Source organism: Pan paniscus, chromosome 6 (genome assembly GCF_029289425.2).
Source record: "Pan paniscus chromosome 6, NHGRI_mPanPan1-v2.0_pri, whole genome shotgun sequence".
NCBI lineage: Eukaryota > Metazoa > Chordata > Mammalia > Primates > Hominidae > Pan > Pan paniscus.
Window position 1 is genome coordinate 193582469 of NC_073255.2, and position 25756 is coordinate 193608224.

The following is a 25756-nucleotide window of genomic DNA, read 5'->3' on the forward strand; positions in this document are numbered from 1 at the left end:
CGCCGCGCCCCCCGCCGCGCCCCCCGCACGCACCAGGCCCCGCCCACTCCGCCGCGTGCCCAGCCCGCGTCACCGCCGTCTTCCCCAGGCTCCAGCGCGCCCTGCGGGGCCGCGCACGCTAGCGGAACCGCCGGGAAGAGCGCCGTGCCGTCGATGGCGGAGGCGCGCACGTCTGCAGGGCCGCGCACGTCTGCAGGGCCGCGCACGTCTGCAGGGCCGCGCACGTCTGCAGGGCCGCGCACGTCCGCACGCAGTGACGGCTGACCGCCATCTTCCCTCCCGAGGCGGCAGTTCCAGGTGCAAGCGCCGGGTTTGCTGCCCGCTGGGCGCCCTTGCAGCGGCCCAAGCTGTGGCCGGCGTGGATGAGGGGCAGGCGAGGCAGGGCCGCCCCTCCAGTATTGCCGCCCCTCCCGCCCCAGGGCAGGGCTGGGAGGGTACAGCCCGGGGGCGGGCTCGGGTCGCCTCCCGGCCGCCGCGTCCTCGCTGCCCCGGGCCGGGCGGGCGGGCGCCGAGAGCCTCCCAGCCCGCCCCGTGCCCCGCCCGCCCGGCTGCTTCCGCGGCGGCGCTGCCCGCACATGGGCTAGGCTGCCAGGATGTTCAGCTTCGAAGGCGACTTCAAGACGCGGCCCAAGGTGTCCCTTGGCGGCGCGAGCAGGAAGGTGAGGGCCGGGCTGGCGGGGCGCCCTCGGCTGGGGGCCTGCGCGGCCGGGGCTCGGGGTTGGACTCGGGGCTGGACTCGGGGCCGAGACTTGGGGCTGGACTCGGGGCCGAGACTTGGGGCTGGACTCGGGGCCGAGACTTGGGGCTGGACTCGGGGCCGAGACTTGGGGCTGGACTCGGGGCCGAGACTTGGGGCTGGACTCGGGGCCGAGACTTGGGGCTGGATTCGGGGCCTCCCTGGCGGGGACTCGGGGCTTCCTTGCCGGATCTCGGGGCCGCTCCGGCCGGGACTCGGGGTTGGACTCGGAGCCGAGACTTGGGGCCAGGACTCTGGCTGGGGCTTAGGACTGGACTCGGGGCCTCCCTGGCTGGAACTCGAGGCCGCGCCCGTGGGGGCCTTGCCTGTCCACTGCGCTTCGGGACCCGGGCGCGCTGGCCGTGGCTCCCTTCCATGCAGGAGGCCGGTGAACCCTGGCACGCTTTGTGCCACCCAAGGTGAACTTACCCTTTCTGGGTGTTTCCTTTCAGAAATGCGCTTTCCATGCTCGCTCCCGCATGGCATCAGGGAGTGGCTGCTTTTCGAATGCCACCTGAAGGGCGTTTTCGGTTGTAGAAGGTGAACGGCACGCATTTGCTGATGTCGATAATCTCTAAAGTAGAGGCAGAACGTCTCATGAATAGCCACGTGTTTCAATCCAAGACGAGGGCAATTATTTGCCACCAGCCTCCTGGAAACTGGAGAGACTCCGGACTTACATCTGTTGTGATCGACATTAAGTTGTTCGCATGGTAATGGTTTAGGATAAGGGTAGGCAAACCATGACGCCTCTGTTCTAGTCTAGAATTTCTAGCTGTCTGTCCCTGAAGACGGGCATCGGTTGGTTCACTGGAACCGCTAAGTCGTTGAACACTGTGTGGTCTTGTTCCCGCCCCTCCCTTCCCATCATTTCTGAAATGTTCTTTGAAATGCTTCACCTAGTTTTTCTTGTCTATCAGTATATTCTGTATATCACAACCACCAGGTAGGCACATAACGCGGAGTGGGTGCTGGCAGGCCAAGGAGGAACTGCTGTTATTAAGATTGTGCTGTGGGGCTGTGTTTGGTGGTTTCTGAGGTTAGAAGGGAACCTGGGTAAAGAGTTGGGAGAGAAGTGTGCTGATAATTTTTCAGCTTTGAGGTTCGTGTGATGGTGATTGCTTGGAAGTCACTTGTGCTCCAGAACTAAGTACTGTGCAGTTAAGGGTGGGCGTGGTAGCACTTAGGGTCTTCCACGTTAATGAAAATGTTTTATGAGATCAAAGGATTTCTACAGTTAGAAGAGACTTCAGAGAATCTCAGGGCCAAATCGCCTTGCTTACAAGTTCGGAAGGTGAGCTGCAGAACATTTGAACGAGTGCCCATTCACACAGCAAGCTAGTGGCAGACCATCTGAGACTCCATGCCATTTACACAGCGCCGCGCGGCCTCTGTTGCAGGCAGGAACACCCCACGGGCCACGGATGTTGGTCCCTTTTCACCAAGGAGTGCATCTCTGCTCTGAGGGAGTGAGATTTCTTAACTGTTGATCAGAATCTCAAGGGAAGATAGCACGAGCTGTGTAAAAAAATCACCCCTTTAAAAACAAAACTCTTTTTATTGAGGTATAACTTAAGATACAGTCAGGTTCACAAACACTAAAGAGATCCTTGTGCAAGTGAAATTGAGGAGGAAGGGCGAGAGGGAAGCTGGGTAGGGAAGGAAAAGGCGTCTCAGCTGGAGGCTAGCGTTAGCCCCATCTCACCAGGAGCATGCTACAATTGGCCCTAATTGCGGCAGAGGGGTTGGTGGCTGCAGGCTGCTGCCCCTCCGGGATGAGGGTGGGAGTCTGGCATTGCTAACCCTGAGCCGAGGGCCATTCTTCTGGGAGAGAGTGGCAGTAAAGAGCCCTTAGTAGGAACTGGCAGCAGCTGGGGCATGGGTGCCCTGGCCTGGTTAAGGAATCTCGGTGGGGAGCCAGCTGTATGTACAGCTTGAAGGATTTTTGCATATGGACACTCTCCTGTAGATGGAACACCACTCACATCAAAGGAAGACCATCCCCAGCATTCCAGAGGCTCCCCTGCACTCTCACCCATTCATTACAGTCATATGTGACTTAAAGAGGGGACGCTGTCACTAGTCCAGTTGGTTGTTGTGGGACCATCCTAGAGTGCACTTAACGGAAACCTATAGCCGGTGTTGCCCACTGCACACCTAGCTGCTTGGTACAGCCCGTTGCCCCTATGCTACACACCTGGACAGCGTGTTTCTGTGCTGAATACTGTAGGCAGCTCTTCATGCAATGGTGAGTGTCTGTGCATCCAAACGTAGATACAGTAAAAATACAAATTATAATCTTATGGGACCACGGTGTATATGTGGTCTGTTGTCGACAGACTGAGAGGTCATTATGCCATGTATGTCTGTAGCCCCACAAAGGTGACTGTCCTTCTGACCTCTGTTACTGTAGATGAGCGTTACCTGTTGAACTTCAGGGGCATGGAGCCACTCACCACTTGTCCTTTGTGCGTGGCTGCTTTGGCTCGGCTTCTGTCTCAGAGGTGGATTCCATCCGCCTCGGTGCACGGCATTGCCCTTTGTGTGAACGCACCGTGGCTGATTCTATTTTCTTACAGACTTTTGCTGTGTGTGCCTTTTGGTGCACGTAATACTCTTGTGCTGGGTCCTAGATTATAGGTATGTTCAGCTGTTGTGCACACCGCTGCCACAGTTTCCCCGTGTCGCATGCCCACAGCATCTGAAGGTATCCAGGTTTCCACATCCTTGCCAATATTTGATATTGCAAGTCCTTTAATTTTAGTGAGGATGTAGTTTCTTTGTGGTTTTAATTTTGTTTCCTGACAACTAATTATGTTGAGCACCTACATATGCTTATTTTCCTGAATTCTCTTTGACTGCCACATAAGTCCCTTCCCTTGTTGGAAAAATGAAGTTATAGTGACCCTTTTCTCATGTCTTAAATTATTATTTGAAATCTTCCCTTTCTGGAGCTTAGTGGAAAATGGAGTGGTTACCACCTTCGAATAACCTTTTTCTTTTTTCAAATTAAATACTTTAAGTATTTATTATTTGTATAGATCTGTGTACGACAAGTCTGACTTGAAGAAGTTGATAATCTTATTGGGCAGATAAGACTTAAGCAATTAAAAATTAAATAACAATAGAGTAATTGCTACATTCTAAATTTCCCTTGGTCCTGATTCAGAAAAAGTAGAATTGTTTGGAGCTTAGTCCTGAAGGATGGGTGTAATTAGGATGGGTGGAAGACGAGAAGGCATTCCAGGTTCGTGGAGCGGGGTGTGTGGAGTACATGTAGATTGGATTCCATTGATTCAAAGTCACTTTGGGGAGCTAAACATTGATTACACATGGACATAAAGATGGGATGATAGACACCAGGGACTACTAGACGGGGAAAGAGAGGGACGGGGACAAGGGCTGGGAAACTACGTGTTGGTAACTGTGCTCACTCCCTGGGTGATGGGATCATTCACACCCCAAACCTCCGCGTCCTGCAGTATATTCTTGTAACAAACGTGCATAGGTACCCCCTAACTCTAAAATAAAAGTTGAATTTTTTTTTTTTTTTTGAGATGGAGTTTCGCTCACGCTGGAGTGCAGTGTTGCCCAGGCTGGAGTGCAATGGTGCGATCTCAGCTCCCCACAAACCTCCACCTCCCGGGTTCAAGCGATTCTCCTGCCTCAGCTTCCCGAGTAGCTGGGATTACAGGCCTGCACCACCACGTCCGACTAATTTTGTATTTTTAGTAGAGATGGGGTTTCTCCATGTCGGTCAGGCAGGTCTCGAACTCCCGACCTCAGGTGATCCGCCTGCCTCAGCCTCCCAAAGTGCTGGGATTACAGGTATGAGCCACTGCGCTCAGCCCAAAATTTTTTTTTAAGTCACACTGATTTCTATCTTTAAATATTTCTGACATCGGGATACACACTGATAGCATGATGCAGTTTAATTGGGGGTATGTTTTTCTTGGTAGTGTATAGAAGAATATCATGGGGTCATCTGATTTCAAGTACAGAAATGGACTAAAACTAGCTTAGTAGGCAAAACAAAAGGAAACAAAAACAAGTTTATGAAAGGATAGGCGTGTCTGACAGAATAGAAAGGTCAGAAACACCCAGACAGCAGTTATCACCACCACAGGAGTTGCTTGTCTTTCTCCAGGAGCTGGGTGCACTCCCTTCTTTCTGTCTCCTTTATTCCTGGCTCTGCAGACTGGCTTTCTCCATTTCTCACACATGGTTTCCTAGCTTAAGCGTCAAGAAAGTTTGATCATAATTACCAGTTTTCAGGAGAGGAAAGTCTGATTGGCCTGGGTCATGTTTCCACCTGATAACCTCAGTCTGAGGAGGGCTTGGAGGCTTGGTTCAAATGGAACAGTCTAGGTGCACCTGAGGGCTGGGGTAGATTCTTCAAGAAGCGGGGAGTGGTCGTTGACTGAATGCCTGAGTTCCTGTGGGACAGACACAGGAAGGAATCTAGGCCCGAGATGCAGATTTGGGGGTTATCAACAGAATGGTGGCTTCGAACACAGGTCCGTAAGAGGACTTGGAGTTTGGGACAGGGTGGGACTTGTGAGGTACTGCAACATTTAATACGTGTGGGAGTTGGGGATGCTTACAAAAGAGTCACACCTCCGGGAGTGGAGTAGAGTGGTGTCCAGGGAGTGAATCTCAGGGAGGGAGGAGTGACAGGCAATGCCAAGTGCTGCACAGACACAGTGAGTCCACTGACTGCGGAGCTGGGAAGAATTGGGTGATTTGAGCATATTCTGTAGGGTAGTCAGAGTTGGAAGTCAAGAGCATAGCACATTGGAGAGTGAATGGGAAGTCACAAACAGGGCTGAACACAGGCCAGATGCTGTGGCGCACGCCTACAATCTGCCACACCGAAGACTGAGGCGGGAGGATCGCTGGAGCCCGGGAGTTCAAGGCTGCAGTGAGCTGTGATCATGCCATAGCACTGCAGCCTAGGCGACACAGCATGACCCCATCTCTTAAAAAATAAGGCAGGGGCAAGGCAACAGTGCAGACCTTTTTTGAAAAGAACCAGAAGATTGGATGATAGAGGGAAATTTGGTGTCTCGGAAAGAGTTTTGTCTGTTTTGGGAGACGGGGGAAACTTAAGTTTATAGACTGGGAAGGACGGGGGTTAAAAATGTGGGGAAGACAGGAGTGGCATAACTTTCAGAGTCTTCGAGAATACCTGAGAGGGGAGAACTGAGTGGGAGCAGGCAATGGGAAATATTTTGAGACTTAAAGAAGCTAGGGATGAATATGGATATAGAAAAGTTTGTAGACCGGAGGAACTGAAAATTTGTAAGTTTTTGTAGATAGTTCTGACAATAGTGGGAGTAGAATTAAGATCACTTTAATGTTTGTCCAGTGCTTTTTTAAAAAAAAATAGACTTTATTTTTTAGAGCAGTTTCAGGTTTACAATCAAGCAGAGGGTAGGGTTCCCATATGCCTAGTCTCCCTCACCTCACTTTTCTCTATTACTAGCATCTGGCATTAATGTGGATCATCGGTAACAATTGATAAACCAATGTCGATGTGTTACTATTAATTGAAGTCCATAGTGTACATTCAGGTTCACACTGTGTGTTGTGCATTGTGTAGGTTTTGACGAATATATGATGACATGTATCTACCCTTACAGCGTTATACAGAAGAGTGTCATTGCCCTAGAAATCCTCAGTGCTGGCCAGGTGTGGTGGCTCATGCCTGTAATCCCAGCACTTTAGGAGGCCGAGGTAGGCAGTCAGGAGTTTGAGACCAGCCTGGCCAACGTGGTGAAACCCCGTCACTACTAAAAATAAAAAAAATTAGCTGGGTGTGGGAGGCTGAGGTAGGAGAATTACTTGAGCCCTGGAGGTGGAGGTTGCAGTGAGCCTGGATTGTGCCAGCGCATTCCAGCCTGGGTGACAGAGCATGACTCTGTCTCCAAAAAAAAGAAAAAAGGAGGAGGCCCGGCACTTTGGAAGGCCAAGGAGGGTGGATCACCTGGAGTCAAGAGTTCGAGACCAGCCTGGTCAACATGGTGATACTCTATCTCTACTAAAAATACAAAAATTAGCCAGGCGTGGTGGCAGGTGCCTGTAATTGCAGCTACTCAGGAGGCTGAGGCAGGAGAATTGCTTGAACCCGAGAGGCAGAGATTGCAGTTAGCTGAGATCACGCCATTGCACTCCAGCCTAGGTGACGAGAGCGATACTCTTTTAAAAAAGAAAAAAGGAAGAAATCCTCATTGCATATTCATCCGTCCCTCCCATCCCTGTAACACCTGGCAACCACTGATCTTTTTACTGTTTCTACTCTAGCCTTTTCCAGAATGTCATATAGTTGGAATCATATGCTATGTAATCTTTTCAGATTGGTTTCTTTCACTTAGTACTATGCATTTAAGGCTCTTTTCATGGCTTGACAGCTCATTTCTTTTTACTTTATTTTTTATCAATTAATAAGCTTTTTTTTTTTAGAGTGGTTTACGGTTTACGGAATAATTGATGGGAAACTGTAATAGAGTCCTCAAAACCTCCTCTCCGCTGCACGCTGTTTCCTTTGTTATTTACATCTTGTATCTGTGTGGTACATTTGTGACATTGGAGAACTATTGAATTTTAATGAAGTCCAGCTCACCAGTGTTTTTTTCATGGATCTTGCTTCTGGCGTTGTGTCTAAAAAGTCATTACCAAAGCCAAGGTAACCTAGATTTTCTCATATTTTCTAGTAGTTTTATAATTTTGTATGTTACATTTAGGTCTCTGATCCATTTTGAGTTAATTTATGTGAAGGATATAAAATCTGTGTCTAGATTTTTAATTTTTGAAGTGTTTTTGTTTGTGGATGTCCAGTTAGCACCATTTCTGAAAAGACATTCCCCAACTCCATTGAATGCCTGCCTTTGCTCCTTTGTCAAAGATCAGTTGGCTGTATTTTTATGGATCTAGTTCTCTTTTTTTTTTTTTTTTTGAGACGAAGTCTCGCTCTGTCTCCCAGGCTGGAGTGCAGTGGCGCAATCTCGGCTCACTGCAACCTCTGTCAACTGGGTTCAAGCAGTTCTCCGGCCTCAGCCTACCGAGTAGCTAGGATTACAGGTGTGCACCACCACACCTGGCTACTCTAGTACAGACGGGGTTTCACCATGTTGGTCAGGCTGGTCTCGAACTCCTGACCTCGTGATCTGCCCGCCTGGGCGTCCCAAAATGCTGGGATTACAGGCATGAGCCCCTGCGTCCGGCCTTTACGATCTATTTCTAAGCTCTGTTATGGCTTTATTCTCTCCTCCATTGATCTCTCTCCCTTTTGTCAATACCATACCATCTTGATTACTGTAACAGATCAGTAGTAAACTATACTACTTAGTATATATATTAAACTAAACTTTTTTTAATTTGAGAGGGAGCCTCCTGTTGCCCAGGCTGGAGTGCAGTGGTGTGACCTCGGCTCACTGCAAACTCTGCCTTCTGGGTTCAAGTGGTTCTTCTGCCTCAGCATCCTGAGTAGCTGGGTGGGCATGTGCCACCACACCTGGTTAATTTTTAGTAGAAACTGGATTTCACCATGTTGGCCAGGCTGGTCTTGAACTCCTGACCTGAAGTGATCCGCCTGCCTCAGCCTCCCAAAGTGCTGGGGTTACAGGAGTGAGACACCGCGCCCAACCATAGTAAGCATTGAAGTCTGGTAGTGTGAGTCCTTCGACTTCCTTCTTCTTTAGTATTGTGTTGGCTAGTGTGGATCTTTTGCCTCTCCATAAGAGTCAGTTTGTTGATATTCACAAAAAAAAAAACCTGTGGAATTTTGATTGGGATTGCGCTGAATTGGTAGATGAAGTTAGGAAGAACTAAAATCTTGACAGTGTTGAGCCTTCCTATCCATGAATATGGAATATCTCTTAATTTGTTTAGTTCTTTTATTTCTTTCATTGGTTATATAATTTTCCTTATATATACCTTATACCTATTTTGTTAGATTTATACCTAAGCGTTTATTTTTGAGGGGTGCTAATGTGAATGGTATTGTGTTTCAGTTTCAAATTCCAGTTCATTGCTTATTTGTAGAGAAGCAATTGACTTTCGTGTACTAACCTTATGTCCTGAAATCTTGCTATAATCACTTCTTAGTTCCAGGAGCGGTTTTTTGGTTGATATTTGGAATTTCCTGCACAGATAATCATTTCATTTGCAACCAAAGACAGTTTTATTTCTTCCTTCCTGATCTGTATGCCTTTTTTTTCTTTTTTCTTTTCTAAGACCATCAGAAAGCAATGTGTTTTATTGTCTTACTGCATTAGGTAGGATTATAGTTGAAAAGGAGTGGTGAGAACTTGCCTTGTTCTTAATCTTAGTGGGAAAGCTTTGAGTTTCTCATCATGAAGTATGATGTTTGGTGGGTTTTTTGGTAGATATTCTTTATCAAATTGGGGAAATTCCCCTCTATTCCTAGTTTGCAGAATTTTATCATGAATGAAGGTTGGGTTTTGTCAGATGCTTTTTCTGTATCTGTTAATGTTATGTGATTTTCCTTCTGCAGCTTGTGGATATGATGGATCACATTAAGTCATTCTAGAATATTGAGCCCATCTTGCGTATCTGGAATAAATCCCACTTGATTGTGATGCATAATTCTTTGTATACGATGTTACATTGAGCTTGTTGATATTTTGTTCAGGATTTTTGCATCTCTTTTGATGAGGGACATCAGTTTAGGGTGTTTTTGTGATGTCTTTGTCTGGTTTGGTATTAGGGTGATACTGGCCTTATGGAATGAGGATACTCTAGGGCCTACCAAAACCAATTACTATAGTTTTTTTGTTTTATTTTGTTTTTTTGAGACAGAGTCTTCCTCTGTCGCCTAGGCTGGAGTGCCTGGAGTACAGTGGTGCGATCTCACTGCCACCTCCATCTCCCGAATTCAAGTGATTCTCCTGTCTCAGCCTCCCAAGTAGCTGGGCTTACAGGCGCCCACCACCAGGCCTGGCTAATTTTTTTGTATTTTTAGTAGAGATGGGGTTTCGCCATGTTGTCCATACTGGCCTTGAACTCCTGGCCTCAAGTGATCGGCCCACCTCAGCTTCCCAAAGTGCTGGGATTACAGGTGTGAGCCACCATGCTTGGCCTCAATTACTCTAGTTTTAATTCCTCCCCTATGATAGGTCTAGACTGTTAAGATGGTAAGAACTTGATTGCTTAGTTTTGTAAAACTGCCCTCTATTATATAATTGAAGGGATTACCTAGAATATTTTAACTTAAAATGTTTTGTGCTATTTTGTTTTAAAAAGCAGGGGTGTAATGGATGTGATCGTATAATGCTCCATATACATTGCAGTGGAACATAAAAACTTTTTCTTACAGATCTGGCATCAAATAAAGTCAAAATATTTTCTAAGATCAAATTAGTTCTTTTTTTTTTTTTTTTTTCCTTTAAGAGACAGGGCCTCACTGTGTCGCCCAGGCTGGAGTGCAGTAGCTATTCACAGGCATGATCATAGTGCATAGCAGCCTCAAACTCCTGGTCTGAGCGATTCTCCTGCCTCAGCCTCCTGAGGAGCTGGAACTCCAGGCTTGCCACTACCCAACCCCAGCCTGGCTCTGAAAATGTTAATTGACTGTCAGGACTGGTATTATTTAGCAACACTGCATTTGTTCCTTCGAATACAGTTATGCTGTATCCTTTACATGTAGGAGCAAAAGACTGTAGTTCCCTGCTATAGATAAGGTTAAGAATTCTTTTTTTGTTTTTTGAGATAGAGTTTTGCTCTTGTCGCCCAGGCTGGAGCGCAATGGCTCAATCTCGGCTCACTGCAATCTCCGCTTGCCAGGTTCAAGCAATTCTCCTGCCTCTGCCTCCCGAGTAGCTGGGATTACAGGTGCCTGCCACCACACCCAGCTAATTTTTCTATTTTTAGTAGAGACGGGTTTCACCATCTTGGTCAGGCTGGTCTCGAATTCCTGACCTCAGGTGATCCACCCACCTCAGCCTCCCAAAGTGCTGGGATTACAGGCGTGAGCCACTATGCCTGGCCAGGAATTCAACCGATTTTTAAAAATAGAAACCAAGCGGAATGGAAGGAGTGAGACTTGAGACTAATTGTCTCATTTTCTTTGGACATTAAATCTGGGCCTGCAGGGAGGTGAGTAAAGCACCATACAGTATTTAAGGAGGCACTTACTCTCAGGTTCATGCACAGGCTGACCCTGCACTGGCACATCCCTGAGAGTGAGTGCCTCCTTAAATTTGTGCCTTAGGCATCTGGCTTGCCTCAAGATATCCCGTACTTGGCTTTAACCACTTGAATGTGTGCTGATTTTCTTGAGTTACAGTGTGAATTGCCAGCTAGGGTCCTTAAAAGTTAAAAAATAGATGGTCTCATAAGACCATAGAATAGCCTCAAAAGAAGTTCTTGCAAAAGCTGTAAGGAGCTTCACTCTGTGACTTTTCTTTAATTCTTCTATTATAGAATGTAGGCACCTAGGAATTTGGAAGTGGGGCATCTTATTCTTTGACTGTGACCCCTGTTTTTTACTGCCTTTAAAGCAGCTGCTTTCTGCATGTCCCTGTTCTCCTGTCTCAGGCCTCCAAATGCCGCCCTTTACCATTTGTCAGCATGAAGGAGAAGCCATGCTTTCCATAGCCCATCACCTTCGATGGTGGTCAAATTACAGGCTGTAATACCTGCTGTTGCTGAGGGCGTACAGACACTGGGCACAACCTACCTAGGGTTGGTTATAACAGATTTATCAAGAGTCTAACAAGGCCAGGCATGGTGGCTCACACCTGTAATCCTAGCACTTTGGGAGGTGGAGGCTGGCAAATCACTTGAGGTCAGGAGTTCCAGACCAGCCTGGCCAACGTGGTGAAACCCCATCTCTACTAAAAATACAAAAAATTAGCTGAGTGTGGTGGCACCCGCCTGTAATCCCAGCTACTTGGGAGGCAGAGGCGGGAGAATTGCTTGAACCCAGGAGGCAGAGGTTGCAGTGAGCTGAGATCATACCACTGTCCTCCAGCCTGGGTGACAGGGCAAGACTCTGTCTCAAAAAAAAAAAAAGAGTCTAACAAGATATGTCCCCTCTAATCCAGCAGAACAAATTTCTACATTTAGAAACGTAAAAATTTATTCTAGTGAACTAATATGCATAAGAGAAGATGCATGGGAAAGGTGATTTATGGCATTACTTATAATACTGAAAAATACTGAAACAGCCTACATGTCTAAATACGGGACATTTGTTAAATAACCGTTAATATAACAATGCAGTGAAATACTGTGCAGCCATTTAAAATGGTCATGATGTGTATTAATGTCTGTCATTAATTTATTAACATACTTGTATTTATGAACATGATTTATTGTTAATGGAAATAAGTAGATTACAAAACAGGATTGCAGTCTGCGTTTAAATTATGTTTATCTGAACAGTCAAGATAGCTGCTTTCCCAGTTTCTTAATTTCCGTTGAATAAAAGAAAGATACTAGTTGCTTATTGCTGTGTAATAGAGCTTAAAGCAATACGTTTTTGTTACCTTGGTCAGTTCTGTGGGGCAGGCATCTGGATCTGCTTCGGCGCTGGCCTGTTCACAAGCCTGGAAGTTAGTGCTGGCCGTTGGCAGGAGAGTCAGTTCTCGGCCGCTTGCGGGGCTTCTTAGGGATACCGTGTCCTCATGGCAGCTGGCCTCCCGCTAAGCTGCTGAGCAGACAGAGCAGGGAGGAAGAGCAAAGCCTGTGGTGACTTTGGTCATGGTGTATTTGTCCAGCCCACTCTCGGGGTGAGGGGAGTTGGGCTCCAACCCCTAAAGGGCAGCAGTAGCAAAGCATCTGTGGACATAATCCTGAAGCCACCATAGAAGGGAGCTTCAGGTTTAGCTTAGTCGTAAACGCTGGCGCTGCAAAGCAAATACGCTGTGTTTTCTGCCTCAGCCTATTAGGAGTTAAAAATTGTGGTTTTCCTTCTTACCTCTTACCTTCTAGATCAGTAGTTATTGGCTACATAAATAACAACACAGTGAGTTAAAAAGCAAGCATCGTCAACATACATTTTGGTGAATGTGAGTTCACTCGGAGAAGATTGTGTAGCTCTTTGGAAATGTAACAAAGAAACTGGCAAACTAGGAGCAGCTTAAAAAACAAGTAGAGACCTGACTTAAAATGCTATTTTTCTAGATGTGCCCTCCTGATCATGTGCTGGCTTTTCTTGTGAACTGTTACCTTCTCCTGTATGCTGCTTGGAAATGCTTAGGTTCCTGCATTATCCTGCTGGAAATACTATCTATTAAGCAGTTTAAGTGTCTTCCTCCAAAAAGCCTAGTAGAACCATAAGGAGTAATTTTTTGTAACAATGCAAATTCACTGATTTAGATCATTTAGCTTTTTAGTCCATTTGCCCTTGGAGAGAAAAGGGGGCTATGCAGTTGGACCAAGGGGAGTCAATGATTTTGGAGTCAGTCAGCCCTTGGTTTGTCACCATGACAACCGTGGAGCAGGAGGTAGCCACATCGTGACAGGGAGGAGAGGTGAGTGAAGTGAGAAGCAATGGAGCAGCACAGTAAAGTGGCCGTCATCCGAGAACGCTTCCGCACAGCCTCGTACCCAGAAGTTTGTTCACCTTCTGTTCTAGTACCGTGTGTGTATCCTATTTCCAGAACCCCAAGCAAGCATCAATTTTTGTGTGCTGGACTGGGTAGGATTCTTAGGACTATTTACATATTAACATTACTGTCACCAGTTAGAGGGACAGCATGGGCAAAGGTGTCCAACCATGGAGACGTGGTGTTCAGCTACAGGTTGTGGCCAGAATGGGGGTGGGCAAAGGGTGTGGGGAAAGTGAAAGACAAGGCTGGGAGGAAGGTAATCAGGGACAGAGCTGGGAGGAAGGTAGTCAGGGAGAGAGCTGGGGGAAAGGTAATTAGGGACAGAGCTGGGGGGAAGGTAATTAGGGACAGAGCTGGGGGGCATTGTAGGCCACACTAAGGCATATTCAGGGAGGACTGGAAAGCCGCTGAAGAGTTTTAAGCACATTAATGAGACTTAGGTTTTAGAGATGCGTGGGGGGCAGTTTGGGTGTTTGATTCTAGGGAGGCAAAGCCTGAAGCCAGGGAAATCAAGGGAGAAGCACCCACACTTGTGCCTGAAGAGCAGTGAGGGCCTAAAACCTGCAGTGGGCATTTTCTTTTAAGGATGTTTCTGTTTCTCTCCTTGTTTGTCACATGCAGATCCTTGCACTCCTCACTATTTGTTCTCCTGCAGGGCACTTTTCCTTTATGAGCTCATTGATCTCCACTTCTGTTATGTGAGGCAGAGGTGTTAGTGTCCTGTGGAGGAAGAAATCAAGGCCTGGAGTCCAAATAATTTAGCAAAACCCACAACACTGCCCTGTGGTTTGTTTATCCGGATGCTGTATGGCCTCTCCCTCGTGTCTGGGCAGGTTGTCTTGCCTGCACATCTTGCTTCTGTCTCCTGCTTTACTTGTGCATTCCTGTAACTGCTTGGGAAGTTGAGGACCACATCCTGCAGGCACTGAGAAGGTGGTTCCAACAGTCCTACATCTTTTGGAACTAATTTTTCTTACAGTGCAGCTTTAACATTGTTTAATTTTTTGCCAGGCGTGGTGACTCACGCCTGTAATCCTAGCACTTTGGGAGGCTGAGGGGGGTGGATTGCCTGAGGTCAGGAGTTTGAGACCAGCCTAGCCAACATGGCGAAACCCTGTCTCTACTAAAAATACTGAAATTAGCCAGGCATGGTGGCGGGCGCCTGTAATCTCAGCTACTTGGGAGGCTGAGGCCGGAGAATGGCTTGAACCCCAGGGGAGCAGAGGTTGCAGTGAGCAGAGATCGCACCACTTCACTTCAGCCTGGATGAAAGAGTGGGACTCCCTCTCAAAAACAAAACAAAACAAAATTGTTCAGTTTTGTACATATTATTTTAGAGCTGTGTGAGCAGACGCTAGATTGTTGGCAGTTAGCATGGTTCACATCACATCTTGCCACTGTGAAACCCCTTTACTGCAAAAGACGAAATTTTAGAAAGTGTAACCTTGAAAAAAAAAATAGTTAACTCTGGAACCAACTGTCTGTGACTTAGCTGTTCATCTTTTCTGGGCTTTTCTTTATTGTATCATGTAGTGGGAAAGTCACAATTCTCTTTAATTTGTTTTTAACAGAGTCAAGGTCTCACGATGTTACCCAGGCTGGTCTTGAACTGAGCTCAATTGATCCTCCCACCTTGGCTTCCCCAAGTAATCCCAAGTGTTGGGATTACAGGTGTGAGCCACACACCCAGCCAGAAAGTCATAATTCTTGATAATGATAAAACCAAACTAGATTATCACGAATCTTCCTTGCTCTAAGAATGGTTGCATTTCTACTCTGCAGTCAGTGGCCTTTTTAAAAAGTTAACTTTTCCTCCCGGCACTCTGGGAGGCTAAGGCAGGCAGATGCCTGAGCCCAGGAGTTCCAGATCAGCCTGGGCAACATGGCGAGATCCCGTCTATACTAAAAATACAAAAAAAAAAAAAAACAAACAAAAAAACAGGCATGGTGGTATATGTACCTGTGGTTTCAGTTACTCGGGAGGCTGAGGTGGGAGGACGGTGGGGCGGGGGCGAGGTTGCAGTGAGTGAGCCAAGACCGCGCCACTGCACTCCAGCTTGGGTGACAGAGCGAGGCCCTGTCTGGGGGGAAAAAAGTTAACTTTTTCTGTTTAAAAAAAATGATAGGTCGGGCACGGTGGCTCACACCTGTAATCCCAGCACCTTGGGAGGCCGAGGCGGGTGGATCACGACGTCAGGAGTTCAGACCAGTCTGGCCAAGATGGTGAAATCCCGTCTCTACTAAAAATGCAAAAATTAGCCAGGTGTGGTGGCAGGCGGCTGTAATCCCAGCTGCTGGGGAGACTGAGGCGGAGAATTGCTTGAACCTGGGAGGTGGAGGTTGCAGTGAGCCAAGATCACACCACTGCACTCCAGCCTGGTGACAGTTCGAGATTCTATCTAAAAAAAAAAAAAAAGATAAAAGGTCAGACCTTCTAAAGAGCATCCATGAAATCATCTTCTCACTGAATCCCCCTAACTTCCCACCATTATTTTCTCAGTATCCTTTCAGAACAAGTCTAAACATAAACATGGCCTCCCCTCTCATTTTCAGTTAAAATGAGAGATCATATTGCTTTTTCACCTCAACAAAATGTCTTAGTGATTCCATATCGGCATCTTTATATTTGTTATTTTTCATGGTATATAATATTCCATAGCATAGTTTGATACTTAATATAACCACTTTCCTATCAATGGATACATATAAATTGTCTTTAGAGTTTTGCTATTAAAATAGTGCCTTATTTACGACACAATTCTGAGGTAAGAAAAGAAAGTCTCTTGGTGTATATTGTGATATTTAAATGATTGTGTTTTGCATTGGATACTTCATTTTTTCTCCAGTCAAGTGAAGCAGAAGGAGTGGAGAAGGAACAAAGAAATCTATAACTGGTTGTAGTCAGACTTTATTTTTAAAAATGAGCTCTTATGATTGTAAAATAATATTTATAATTGGAAATGTAGGCTATACTGAAATGTATTTAATAATTACCTATTGGAACCCTACCTATCCCTTAGAAATGAAATGCTGTTAATGCATAGTCAGTTTTTTCCCCCATCTTTGTGATGGTAAATGGTCAAATATTTTCCTAGCATTTTAAAAACTTTCTTTTGAACTTGCATCATCTTGTGCATTATGTTTTATAGATATGATTTTTAGTGGCTTATGATGATGCACCTGTAAGTATGTTTTGCATTTGTGAAATTGGCGGTTCTCATATTTTCATAGAGATTCTTATTTCATGTAGGTCTGCAAAAAAGAATCCCACCCCTCCACACGCACACACACACATTGTAGCTTATGCATTATTCACAAATGTTAACTTTTAACATTTTCCTTTACTCAAAGGCAATGTTCTTTGAAGTGTATAAAATGGCTAGCATTATGTTAGTGCCTGAGAGCCAGAAAATACTGAACTGAAACAGATGTGAAGCTGATAATTCTGTGTAAATGGAGTAAATTGTTAATGGAAGATAAGCCAAATAGGTGAAACAAAAACCTCACAGTTTTTTGGGGTTTTTTTAAAATCAAGATATTTATAAACATGCTAACAATCGTTCTGTAAATGGTTAGCAGTTAATTTGGGCATGTGGTCTTTTGGAAGTTACTTAAATTTACTTTGACATTCACTCTAGTTTTTTAACATAAAAATTTTATTCTGAGGGTTTAATGAAATCTGATTTAAACTATGTACGCTTTACTATTTCAAATAAAGAATAAACTTTGTTACCACTAAATTTATTTAGTGAAGAAAGCATTTTCCCCCCATTTGAAATCATCTTGGTAAGACAAAATGAAAAGAAAATCACCTTGGTAAATGGCGTTTGTAAGATTTGGTCATATTTAATGTTCAGAGAAGATAAGATCGTACCTAAAGCTCCCCAGGCACCCAGAGCAGTTGGCTGTGCTCACTGTGGATTTCACATTGGTGGGTAGTTACAGCAGGGAGCGTGCACGCTGTCAGGACGATGGCCTCGGTCGTTTCAGAGACCCTTTGGGTGTTTGATGGACCTTGTCTGTAACTGCTACTAGGCATCCGTACGGGTTCTATATCTGCATAATTTGAAAGATAAGAATGTTTTCAACTATGAGTACAATAAATTGAAACCAAAAACTTGTTAATCAATAGGAAGTTCAGTCCTTTTTCAAAATCAAACTGCTTTCTCCTGGTACCTTACTTGCCCCTTTCCTCCCAGCCACTCAGTGGTGAACTTGTTCCTCATTATATTGAGCTGTTTTTAGAACTTGTTCTCATATTGCTTTGTTACTACTTTGTTCTAAAAAAGTGAGAAAATATTATAAGTACATGGGTGATCATTCAAATGGGAATGTAAAAATTCAAATAAAATACTAGAAGTTTTCTTGCCTTTCACCTCCACTCCTCACACCCCCAGTTCTTTTTTGTTGTTGTTGTTCTTTTTTTTTTTTTTGAGACAGAGTCCTGCTCTGTCACCTGGGCTGGAGTGCAGTGGCATGATCTCGGCTCACTGCAGCCTCCACCTCCCAGGTTCAAGCGATTCTTGTGCCTCAGCCTTTCAAGTAGCTGGGACTACAGGCCCACGTCACCACCCCTGGCTAATTTTTGTATTTTTCGTAGAGACAGGGTTTCACTACGTTGGCTGGGCTGGTCTTGAACTCCTAACCTCAAGTGATCCACTACCCTGGCCTCCAAAACTGCTAGCGTTACAGGCATGAGCACCGCATCCCGCCCCAATTCTTTAATCCTTACATTCACTCTATTTTGGGATTTTTACACTTCCTGTCAGAGCTGTTCTCTACATATATAATCATATAGGTGTGTAAATTCCCTTCTTTTTAAAAAAAAAAAAACACAAGCTAGAGCATATTAAACAGATTGCTGTACTTCTCCTGTCCCCCTTAATAATACTCTCGGAGACAGTTCCTGATCAGTAGATAGATCTACCACATTCCTTTAAAGAGCTATATGATATTCCATGTAGTGAATGCCCTATAATTTATTCAGCAGCCAAAAAAATAAAGCTGACTCCAGTGAGTTATTAATGTGGTCCTTATTATATGTGAAGACAGCCCTATTTATAGTTAATGTCTTCAGTTATAAGAGTCTTCATCATTAGACTTTTTAAATTACCCTTTTAAAAACTCATGTCAGGCCCAGGCGGTAGGAGGAAAAAATAAAGGTGTAGGCATGATCCTAATTCACAATTACGAATATCAGCATGTGGCTCACACTAGTAAGTGTCAGCTTCTGAAAGTGAAATTTCAGCATGCTATTAAAAATAAACCTGCAACAATGAATTAAAAAATTCAATATACAGAAATCCATGCTAGTGATGTGGACGGTAATAGTCCATGCTGTGCATATAATCCTAAGCTGCAGCTACTGAATTCTTAAGCGAGAAATTTGACTACATTAAGAATTAAAACTTTGTACACATAAAAATATCATAACCAAGGTTAAAGAGTAACAAAGGGAATATTTGTAGCATCATGAAAATGATTATTTGTAAAACAAGATGAAAAGATAATCAAATGAAAAAATTAAATGATTCAAACTGTGAAAACATAAAAAGTTAGATGCTGCACTGTGCAGGTGAAGACAAGGGACAGCAGTCACTTTTCATACATTGACATGATCTCCTTGGAGGGCAATTTGGAAATATTCATTAAAATTCAAATGCACATAGCCTTTGACCTACAAAGAAATTTAACCTGCAGACATTACTGACACATTTGCAAGGATATCCACTGCAGTTTTATTTGAATTAGCCAAAAACTGAAAACAACCTAAATGACCATTAAAATATAACATGGTGGCTGGGCGTGGTGGCTCATGCCTGTAATTCTAGCACTTTGGGAGGCCAAGGTGGGTGGATCACCTGAGGTCAACAGTTTGAGACCAGCCTGGCCAACGTGGTGAAACCTGGTCTCTACTTTGAAGAACAGCACAAAAATTAGCCAGGCATGGTGGTGGAAGCCTGTAATCCCAGCTACTTGGAGGCCGAGGCAGGAGAATTGCTTGAACCTGGGAGGTGGAGGTTGCAGTGAGCCGAGATCGTGCCACTGCACTCCAGCCTGGGCAACAGATATATATAGATATATATATATATATTTAGAGAGAGATACATATAAACATGGTGAGACCCAATCTGTACACTCTTTTTTCCTTTTTTTTTTTTTTTCTGTAAAGGGAGCCTTGTTTCATGGCCCAGGCTGGTCTCAAACTCTTGGCTTCCAGTGATCTCCTGCCTCAGCCTCCCAAAGTGATGGAATTACAAGTGTGAGCCACTGTGCCTGGCCCTAGAGTCAGCTTTAACTTGGAGGCTGCGAAGAAAATTCAAAGGAAACACAAATATGAAGCTTTTTGAAAACCAGTTTTTCATGGACTGGCCGAGAGAGGGAACCTATTCTATTACATGCCAAATTCCAGTGTGAAACCATGCACTCATACTTTATTTTGAAACCGTAAGCCATAGCACCCAAAACCTGTTAAACTTTTGGGAACAAACAGGTTGAAAGTAGATGCACAGAGTGGCGGGACCGGTGTAGAGAACACTGCATCTGTGCGTTGTATTTAATCACAAAGGCTAGAGCTGCTAATTGGCCAAATGGGAAGCTGCTGCCAAAGCTGTGATTAAAAGTGATGATTAGTCACAAAGCAAATAAAATAATGGACAAGATTCCTTTGTCTAATGATTTAGCTCATTGTCCATTTTTAGATAGGGACAAATACATTGAGCAGCTGTTATTTTCCTGGGGAAGACAAACTTGGTTCTGTTCACTAGAGACTGATGAGCCCACTGATACTCTGAACTCAGCTAATCCTTTGCTTTGTCAGGCATGAGCTGAATAGACAAGCCCATGGGGACGTTTTTTTTCTAGCTCGTCAATTAGAAGAAATGCTTTAAAATCTATTGTTGATTTTATGACAAATGATAACATAGACTCCAAGTGTGTTGAATGGTAAAAGCAGAGATGGTGTCTTGGGTTAATATGAGAATTTGGTCCATTGTGCTCCAGCACCAGAAACTACCAGAACTAAAGTCTGCTCCCTTTCTGTATTGAAAACACAGTTCTACTAGTCTCATGTATGCGGGGATATTAAGTCCGTTATCAATAGAGTGTGAAATAATCACTCCTGTGAAAGGCGGAGACTTAATTCTCTTGCCTTGTGAAGTCATGGGCAGTAACTACCAGCACCCACTTCTCCTTCATCCTGAAAGCTTGTAGGTAGGAAAGTCTCTCTCCTTGACTGTTATCTCAAGAAGAGTGTCACATCTTTGTGGAGTCAAACTTTCACCATGGCATACACACCATGATTGTGGAGGAAAGAATCGTGGAAAACTTGAAAAAAGTATTTTGAATATGGCATTTACAGAGTTAGGAGTGTTTGACACAGCAGGCATGTGGGAAAAAAAGAAAAGATTAAAAAAAAAACAGAATTAGGATTAAAGGTCTCCATGAGTGTTTTCCTAAACCAGTTGGTGGCGGTGAATGGATAAAGACAGTCTCCCCCTACCCTGTTTTATTAATATGTGAATATTACCAAGTAAAAGGACACATTCAAAAGATCAGACTGTGGATGGTTTCTTGAAGCAAAAGTTTGTTAAAGCAAAATGGCATTTTGGTTAGGAATTCCTTTTCAGAACCCAGTTCTATCAGAGAACGTGATTAAATACCATTTGCAGCTGGGTGCGATGGCTCATGCCTGTAATACCAGCACTTTGGGAGGCTGAGACGGGTGGATCACTTGAGGTCAGGAGTTTGAGACCAGCCTGACCAACATGGTGAAACCTTGTCTCTACTAAAAATACAGAAACAGCCGAGCGTGGTGGCACATGGTAATCCCGGCGGCGGAGGTTGCAGTGAGCCAAGATAGCCCCACTGCACTCCAGCCTGGGCCAGAGCGAGACTCTGTCTCCAAAAAAATAAATACCATTTGCCTGCCTGATCTAATTACAGACATGTAAATCAGAATTCTTTGGTTAATATCAAAATTTAAAAATAAAACTGTCTAATAGAGCCTAATCTTCCTCTTAAACTAAGCAGTGTAGCGTCTCGTATTCTTTTATTGTGATTATAAACAGTTTCTTTTACCTTGAGGAATCAAGTTTCAGATAGGACTTTTTATAAATAAACTTGTTAGATTTTTATGTAATTCCGTAGTTACTTTTTTTTTTCTTTTTTTTTTTTTTGAGATGGAGTCTCGTTCTATCACCCAGGCTGGAGTGCAGTGGCATGATTTCGGCTCACTGCAACTTCTGCCTCCCAGGTTCAAGTGATTCTCCTGCCTCAGGCCTCCAAGTAGCTGAGACTACAGGTGTGCGCCACCACGCCCAGCTGATTTTTGTATTTTTAGTAGAGACGGGGGTTCCACCATGTAGGTCAGGCTGGTCTCGAACTCCTGACCTCAGGCGATCTGCCGGCCTTGGCCTCCCAAAGTACTGGGATTACAGGTGTGAGCCACTGCAGCAGCCACTTTCAAATTTAACTTTAAAAATACAGTTTTCATTGTATTTAATTTGGGGGGATGCCTTCTGTTTGTGACCAGTGATGCTGTTTTTCTGTTTAGTGATGAAAGATTTCCCCTTCAGATAAATATATTTAGGTTAAAAAGAGTCTTTTTGGCAAGACTAACACAATAGTTGATTGTATCGTTTGTATGGTACCAAGTAGTAGTTCATTATGCCGTTATGTTTTATTACTGAGCCAGTTGATGTCTTAGTTGGTGTCTGCAAAATTTCTCCCCTTTAAATTTTCTGTCTTTCCCTTGTTAATTGATCTATATCTTGAGAGATACTTTGAGACTAGGCAAATCCTGTTTCTCCTCAAACTTTTGCCCACTAATTTTAGCATACATTAGTAGATCTTGTCTGCAGTGTTTTTCTGTTTTCTGCTTTTCTCTTTCCTTCTACATTTTTAAACTGGATTCTGTGAGGAAAAGAGTTTTCTTTTCCTTGTTTATTGATTTGGTTATTTATGTAAGTATTGAGTCCATGATGCGTGTTTGTGCGTATAATCCTATGGATTAAAATCTAATGCTATCCTTATTTCGTAACCTTACTGTAATCATGAGAGTATTGGAAAAACCCAAATTGAGGGACAGCATCCAGGACATGAAAGATGAAGATAAGAACTCTATAAGATTGGAGGAAGATTAAGAAGAAATAGTACCTAAATATAATGTGGGGTCCTGGATAGGATTCTAGAACAGATAAACAGCATCAGTGGGAAAATTGGTGGATTTCTAATTAAGTTTGTAGATTAGTTAATGTTATTGTATCAGTGTTAATTTCCTGTTGATAATTGTATCTGCTTAATGTAGAAGTGAGTAAGACATATGGGATAAGGGAAATTGTATCATTTTTGTAGCTTTTCTTTGTCTAAAATTAGTTTCTAAAAGTTTAAAAAATTAAAGAATATTAAGTAAACAATCATGAATCATTTTAATTAAGTTTAAAACAATATTTTTTCTGCTGTTGGACATGTGATAAAGGTTTTTTATGTGAAATTTTCTTTGATAGAAAGTATCTGGAGGATTAATTTCTTTGATTTTACTTTTTTTTTTTTTTTTTTTTTGAGACAGGGTCTCGCTTTGTGACTCCAGCAAGAGTGCAGTGGCACAATCTCGGCTCACTGCAGCCTCAGCCTCCCCAGTTCAAGTGATCTTTCTGCCTCAACCCCCAAATAGCTGGGACTACAGGCATGCACCACCATGCCTTGCTAATTTGTTTTGTATTTTTTGTGGAGATAGGGTTTCACCATGTAGCCCAGGCTGGTCTCATACTCCTGAGCTCAAGTGATCTGCCCTCCATGGCCTTCCAAAGTGCTCGGATTATAGCCATGAGCCACTGCGCCAAGTCTGGCTTTACATTTTGGCAATTAGAAACTTGATTCTAGGCCAAGCATGGTGGCTCATGTCTGTAATCCCAGCAGTTCGGGAGGCCAAGGCGGGCAGATCACTTGAGGCCAGGAGTTCGAGACCAGCCTGGCCAATATGGCGAAAACCCGTCTCTACTAAAAATACAAGTTAGCCAGGTGTGATGGTGTGCACCCGTAGTCCCAGTTACTCGGGAGGCTGTGGCACAAGAATTGCTTGAAACCGGGAGGCAGAGGTTGCAGTGAGCCAAGATCGCCACTACACTCCAGCCCTGGGTGACAGAGCACGACTCTGTCTCAATTTAGAAAAAAAGGATAGAAACTTTGATTCTGAATATTGTTAGTTCACGTATCAGTGTATAATTTTAAGTTGGCTTAACTACTCTCTGACACTGTTCTGATAAAGTATATCTCTTAAGATATTTAATTTTTTTTTCTTTTTTGAGATGGAGTCTTGCTGTGTTGCCCAGGCTGGAGTGCAGTGGCGTGATCTTGGCTCACTGCAAGCTCCGCTGCCTGGGTTCAAGCGATTCTTCTCCCTCAGCCTCTCGAGTAGCTGGGACTACAGGTATGTGCCACCATACCCGGCTAATTTTTGTATTTTTAGTAGAGACGGGGTTTCACTGTGTTGGCCAGGCTGGTCTCGAACTCCTGACCTCATGATCTGCCCGCCTTGGCCTCCCAAAGTGCTGGGATTACAGGCGTGAGCCACCGTGCCCGGCCTAAATTTATTTTTTTGTAATGATTCATATATAGTGTCTCCAATCTTGAACTTTTTTTTTTTTTTTTTTTTTTGAGACAGGATCTTGCTTTGTCACTCAGGCTGGAGAGTGGTAGCTCAATCCTGGCTCACTGCAGCCTTGACCTCCTGGGCCTAAGTGATCCTCCCACCTCAGCCCCCTGAGTAGCTGGGACTACAGGCACATACTGCTGCACCCAACTATTTTAAAAAAGTTTTTGTAGAGGCAGGGTCTCAAACTCCTGGGCTCAAGTGATTCTCCTGCCTTGGCTTCCCAAAGTGCAGGGATTACAGGCATGAGCCACCTTGCCCAGCCTGGACCTTTAATTTTATTTTGGGTGAAATTTACAAAAATAAAATGTCCATACACTAAAGACTGGAACAATCTTTGGGGGAGAAGAGGGTTCTGTTTAAGTATTTTTCATTTATTTGAAGTTTTCCTTTTATTCTTTCACTTCCTTCTACAAACCAAGTCATTTTGTTCAAAACTTAGTTTTATTTATGAAAAAAATTTTTCATCAAAGAAATTGATTTCTTCATTGAAATTTTTATTGAGATAATTGTAGATTCATATGCAGCTGTTAGAAATGATACCCAGAGATGGCCGGGCGCGGTGGCTCACGCCTGTCATCCCAGCACTTTGGGAGGCCGAGGCAGGTGGATCAGGAGGTCAGGAGATCGAGACCATCCTGGCTAACACAGTGAAACCCCGTCTCTACTAAAAAAATACAAAAAATTAGCCGGGCGTGGTGGCAGGCGCCTGTAGTCCCAGCTACTTGGGAGGCTGAGGCAGGAGAATGGCGTGAACCCGGGAGGCGGAGCTTGCAGCGAGCCGAGATCACACCACTGCACTCCAGCCTGGGCAACAGAGAGAGACTCCATCTCAAAAAAAAAAGAAAAGAGAAGAAATGATACCCAGAGACCCCTGTCCACATCACCCAGTTTCCTCTGGGGTAATATTTTATAAAGCTAGTAAGATGTCACAACTAGAACTCTGACATTGGTACGGAGCACCAGTCTTACTCAACATTTCCCCAGTTTTACCTGTACTCATTTGTATATGTGAAGAAATCAGATTTTATGCTTAAAAAACTACTGAAGTACTAACTTGTATTGTATCTAGTGACCTCTGGGAAACCATTTAACTTCTTGTGCCTCAGATTCTCTCATCTGATTAAGTCAAGACAGCTTGTTTGGATGATCTTTAGGATCTTTTTTTGGGTGAAAACATTCTGTAATTTTTGTATGGGAGTTTTAAAATTGAAATTATAACCTTACCTCCTTTTTTCTCTGTTTGGGTTTAGGAGGAAAAGGCTTCTCTTTTACATCGTACTCAGGAAGAAAGAAGAAAGAGAGAGGTAAAAACAGTTTTGTAATACTCTGTAGATAAGCATTTTTTCTACAGCATTTAAACATGCCTTGGTTTTACTGTATATATGTATGTGTGTATGTATTTTTTATATATGACAGAATGTGTGTGTATGTGTGTTTAGCTTTAGAAACATTTATTCTGGAGCCGGTGTAGAAAGAGATGGACTAAAAGGGCAGTTTCCAGACTGGAGAAGGAACATGGGCTTTTGGTTGACTTACATAATGATATGGTTTCCAAAAGATCTAGAAAGCCGTATTATAAATATAATGTTCATATTTCTTTTTCTTCTCTTTTTTTAAAGATACTGAGTCTCGCTCTGTGACCCAGGCTGGAGTGCAGTGGCAAGATCATAGCTCACTGTAGCCTTGACCTCCTGGGCTCGGTGATCTTCCTGCTCTAGCCTCCTGTAGCTGGGACTACAGGTGCATGCCACCGTGCCCAGCTAATTTTTAAAATTTTTACATAGATAGGGT

The 25756-nt window shown here is 44.1% G+C and overlaps 1 protein-coding gene across 1 annotated transcript in view; it reads left to right on the forward strand.

The window, feature by feature from the left end:
• The first annotated feature begins 245 nt into the window (after positions 1 to 245).
• Positions 246 to 25756, forward strand: part of UBE3C (ubiquitin protein ligase E3C) — a 131628-nt gene continuing 106117 nt past the window's right edge. Inside the window, exons 1-2 of the mRNA XM_034965364.3 lie at positions 246 to 659; positions 25216 to 25269. Of these exons, the coding sequence (XP_034821255.1) occupies positions 594 to 659; positions 25216 to 25269 (120 nt within the window). The 5' untranslated portion in view covers positions 246 to 593. The remainder of the gene's footprint in view (positions 660 to 25215; positions 25270 to 25756) is intronic.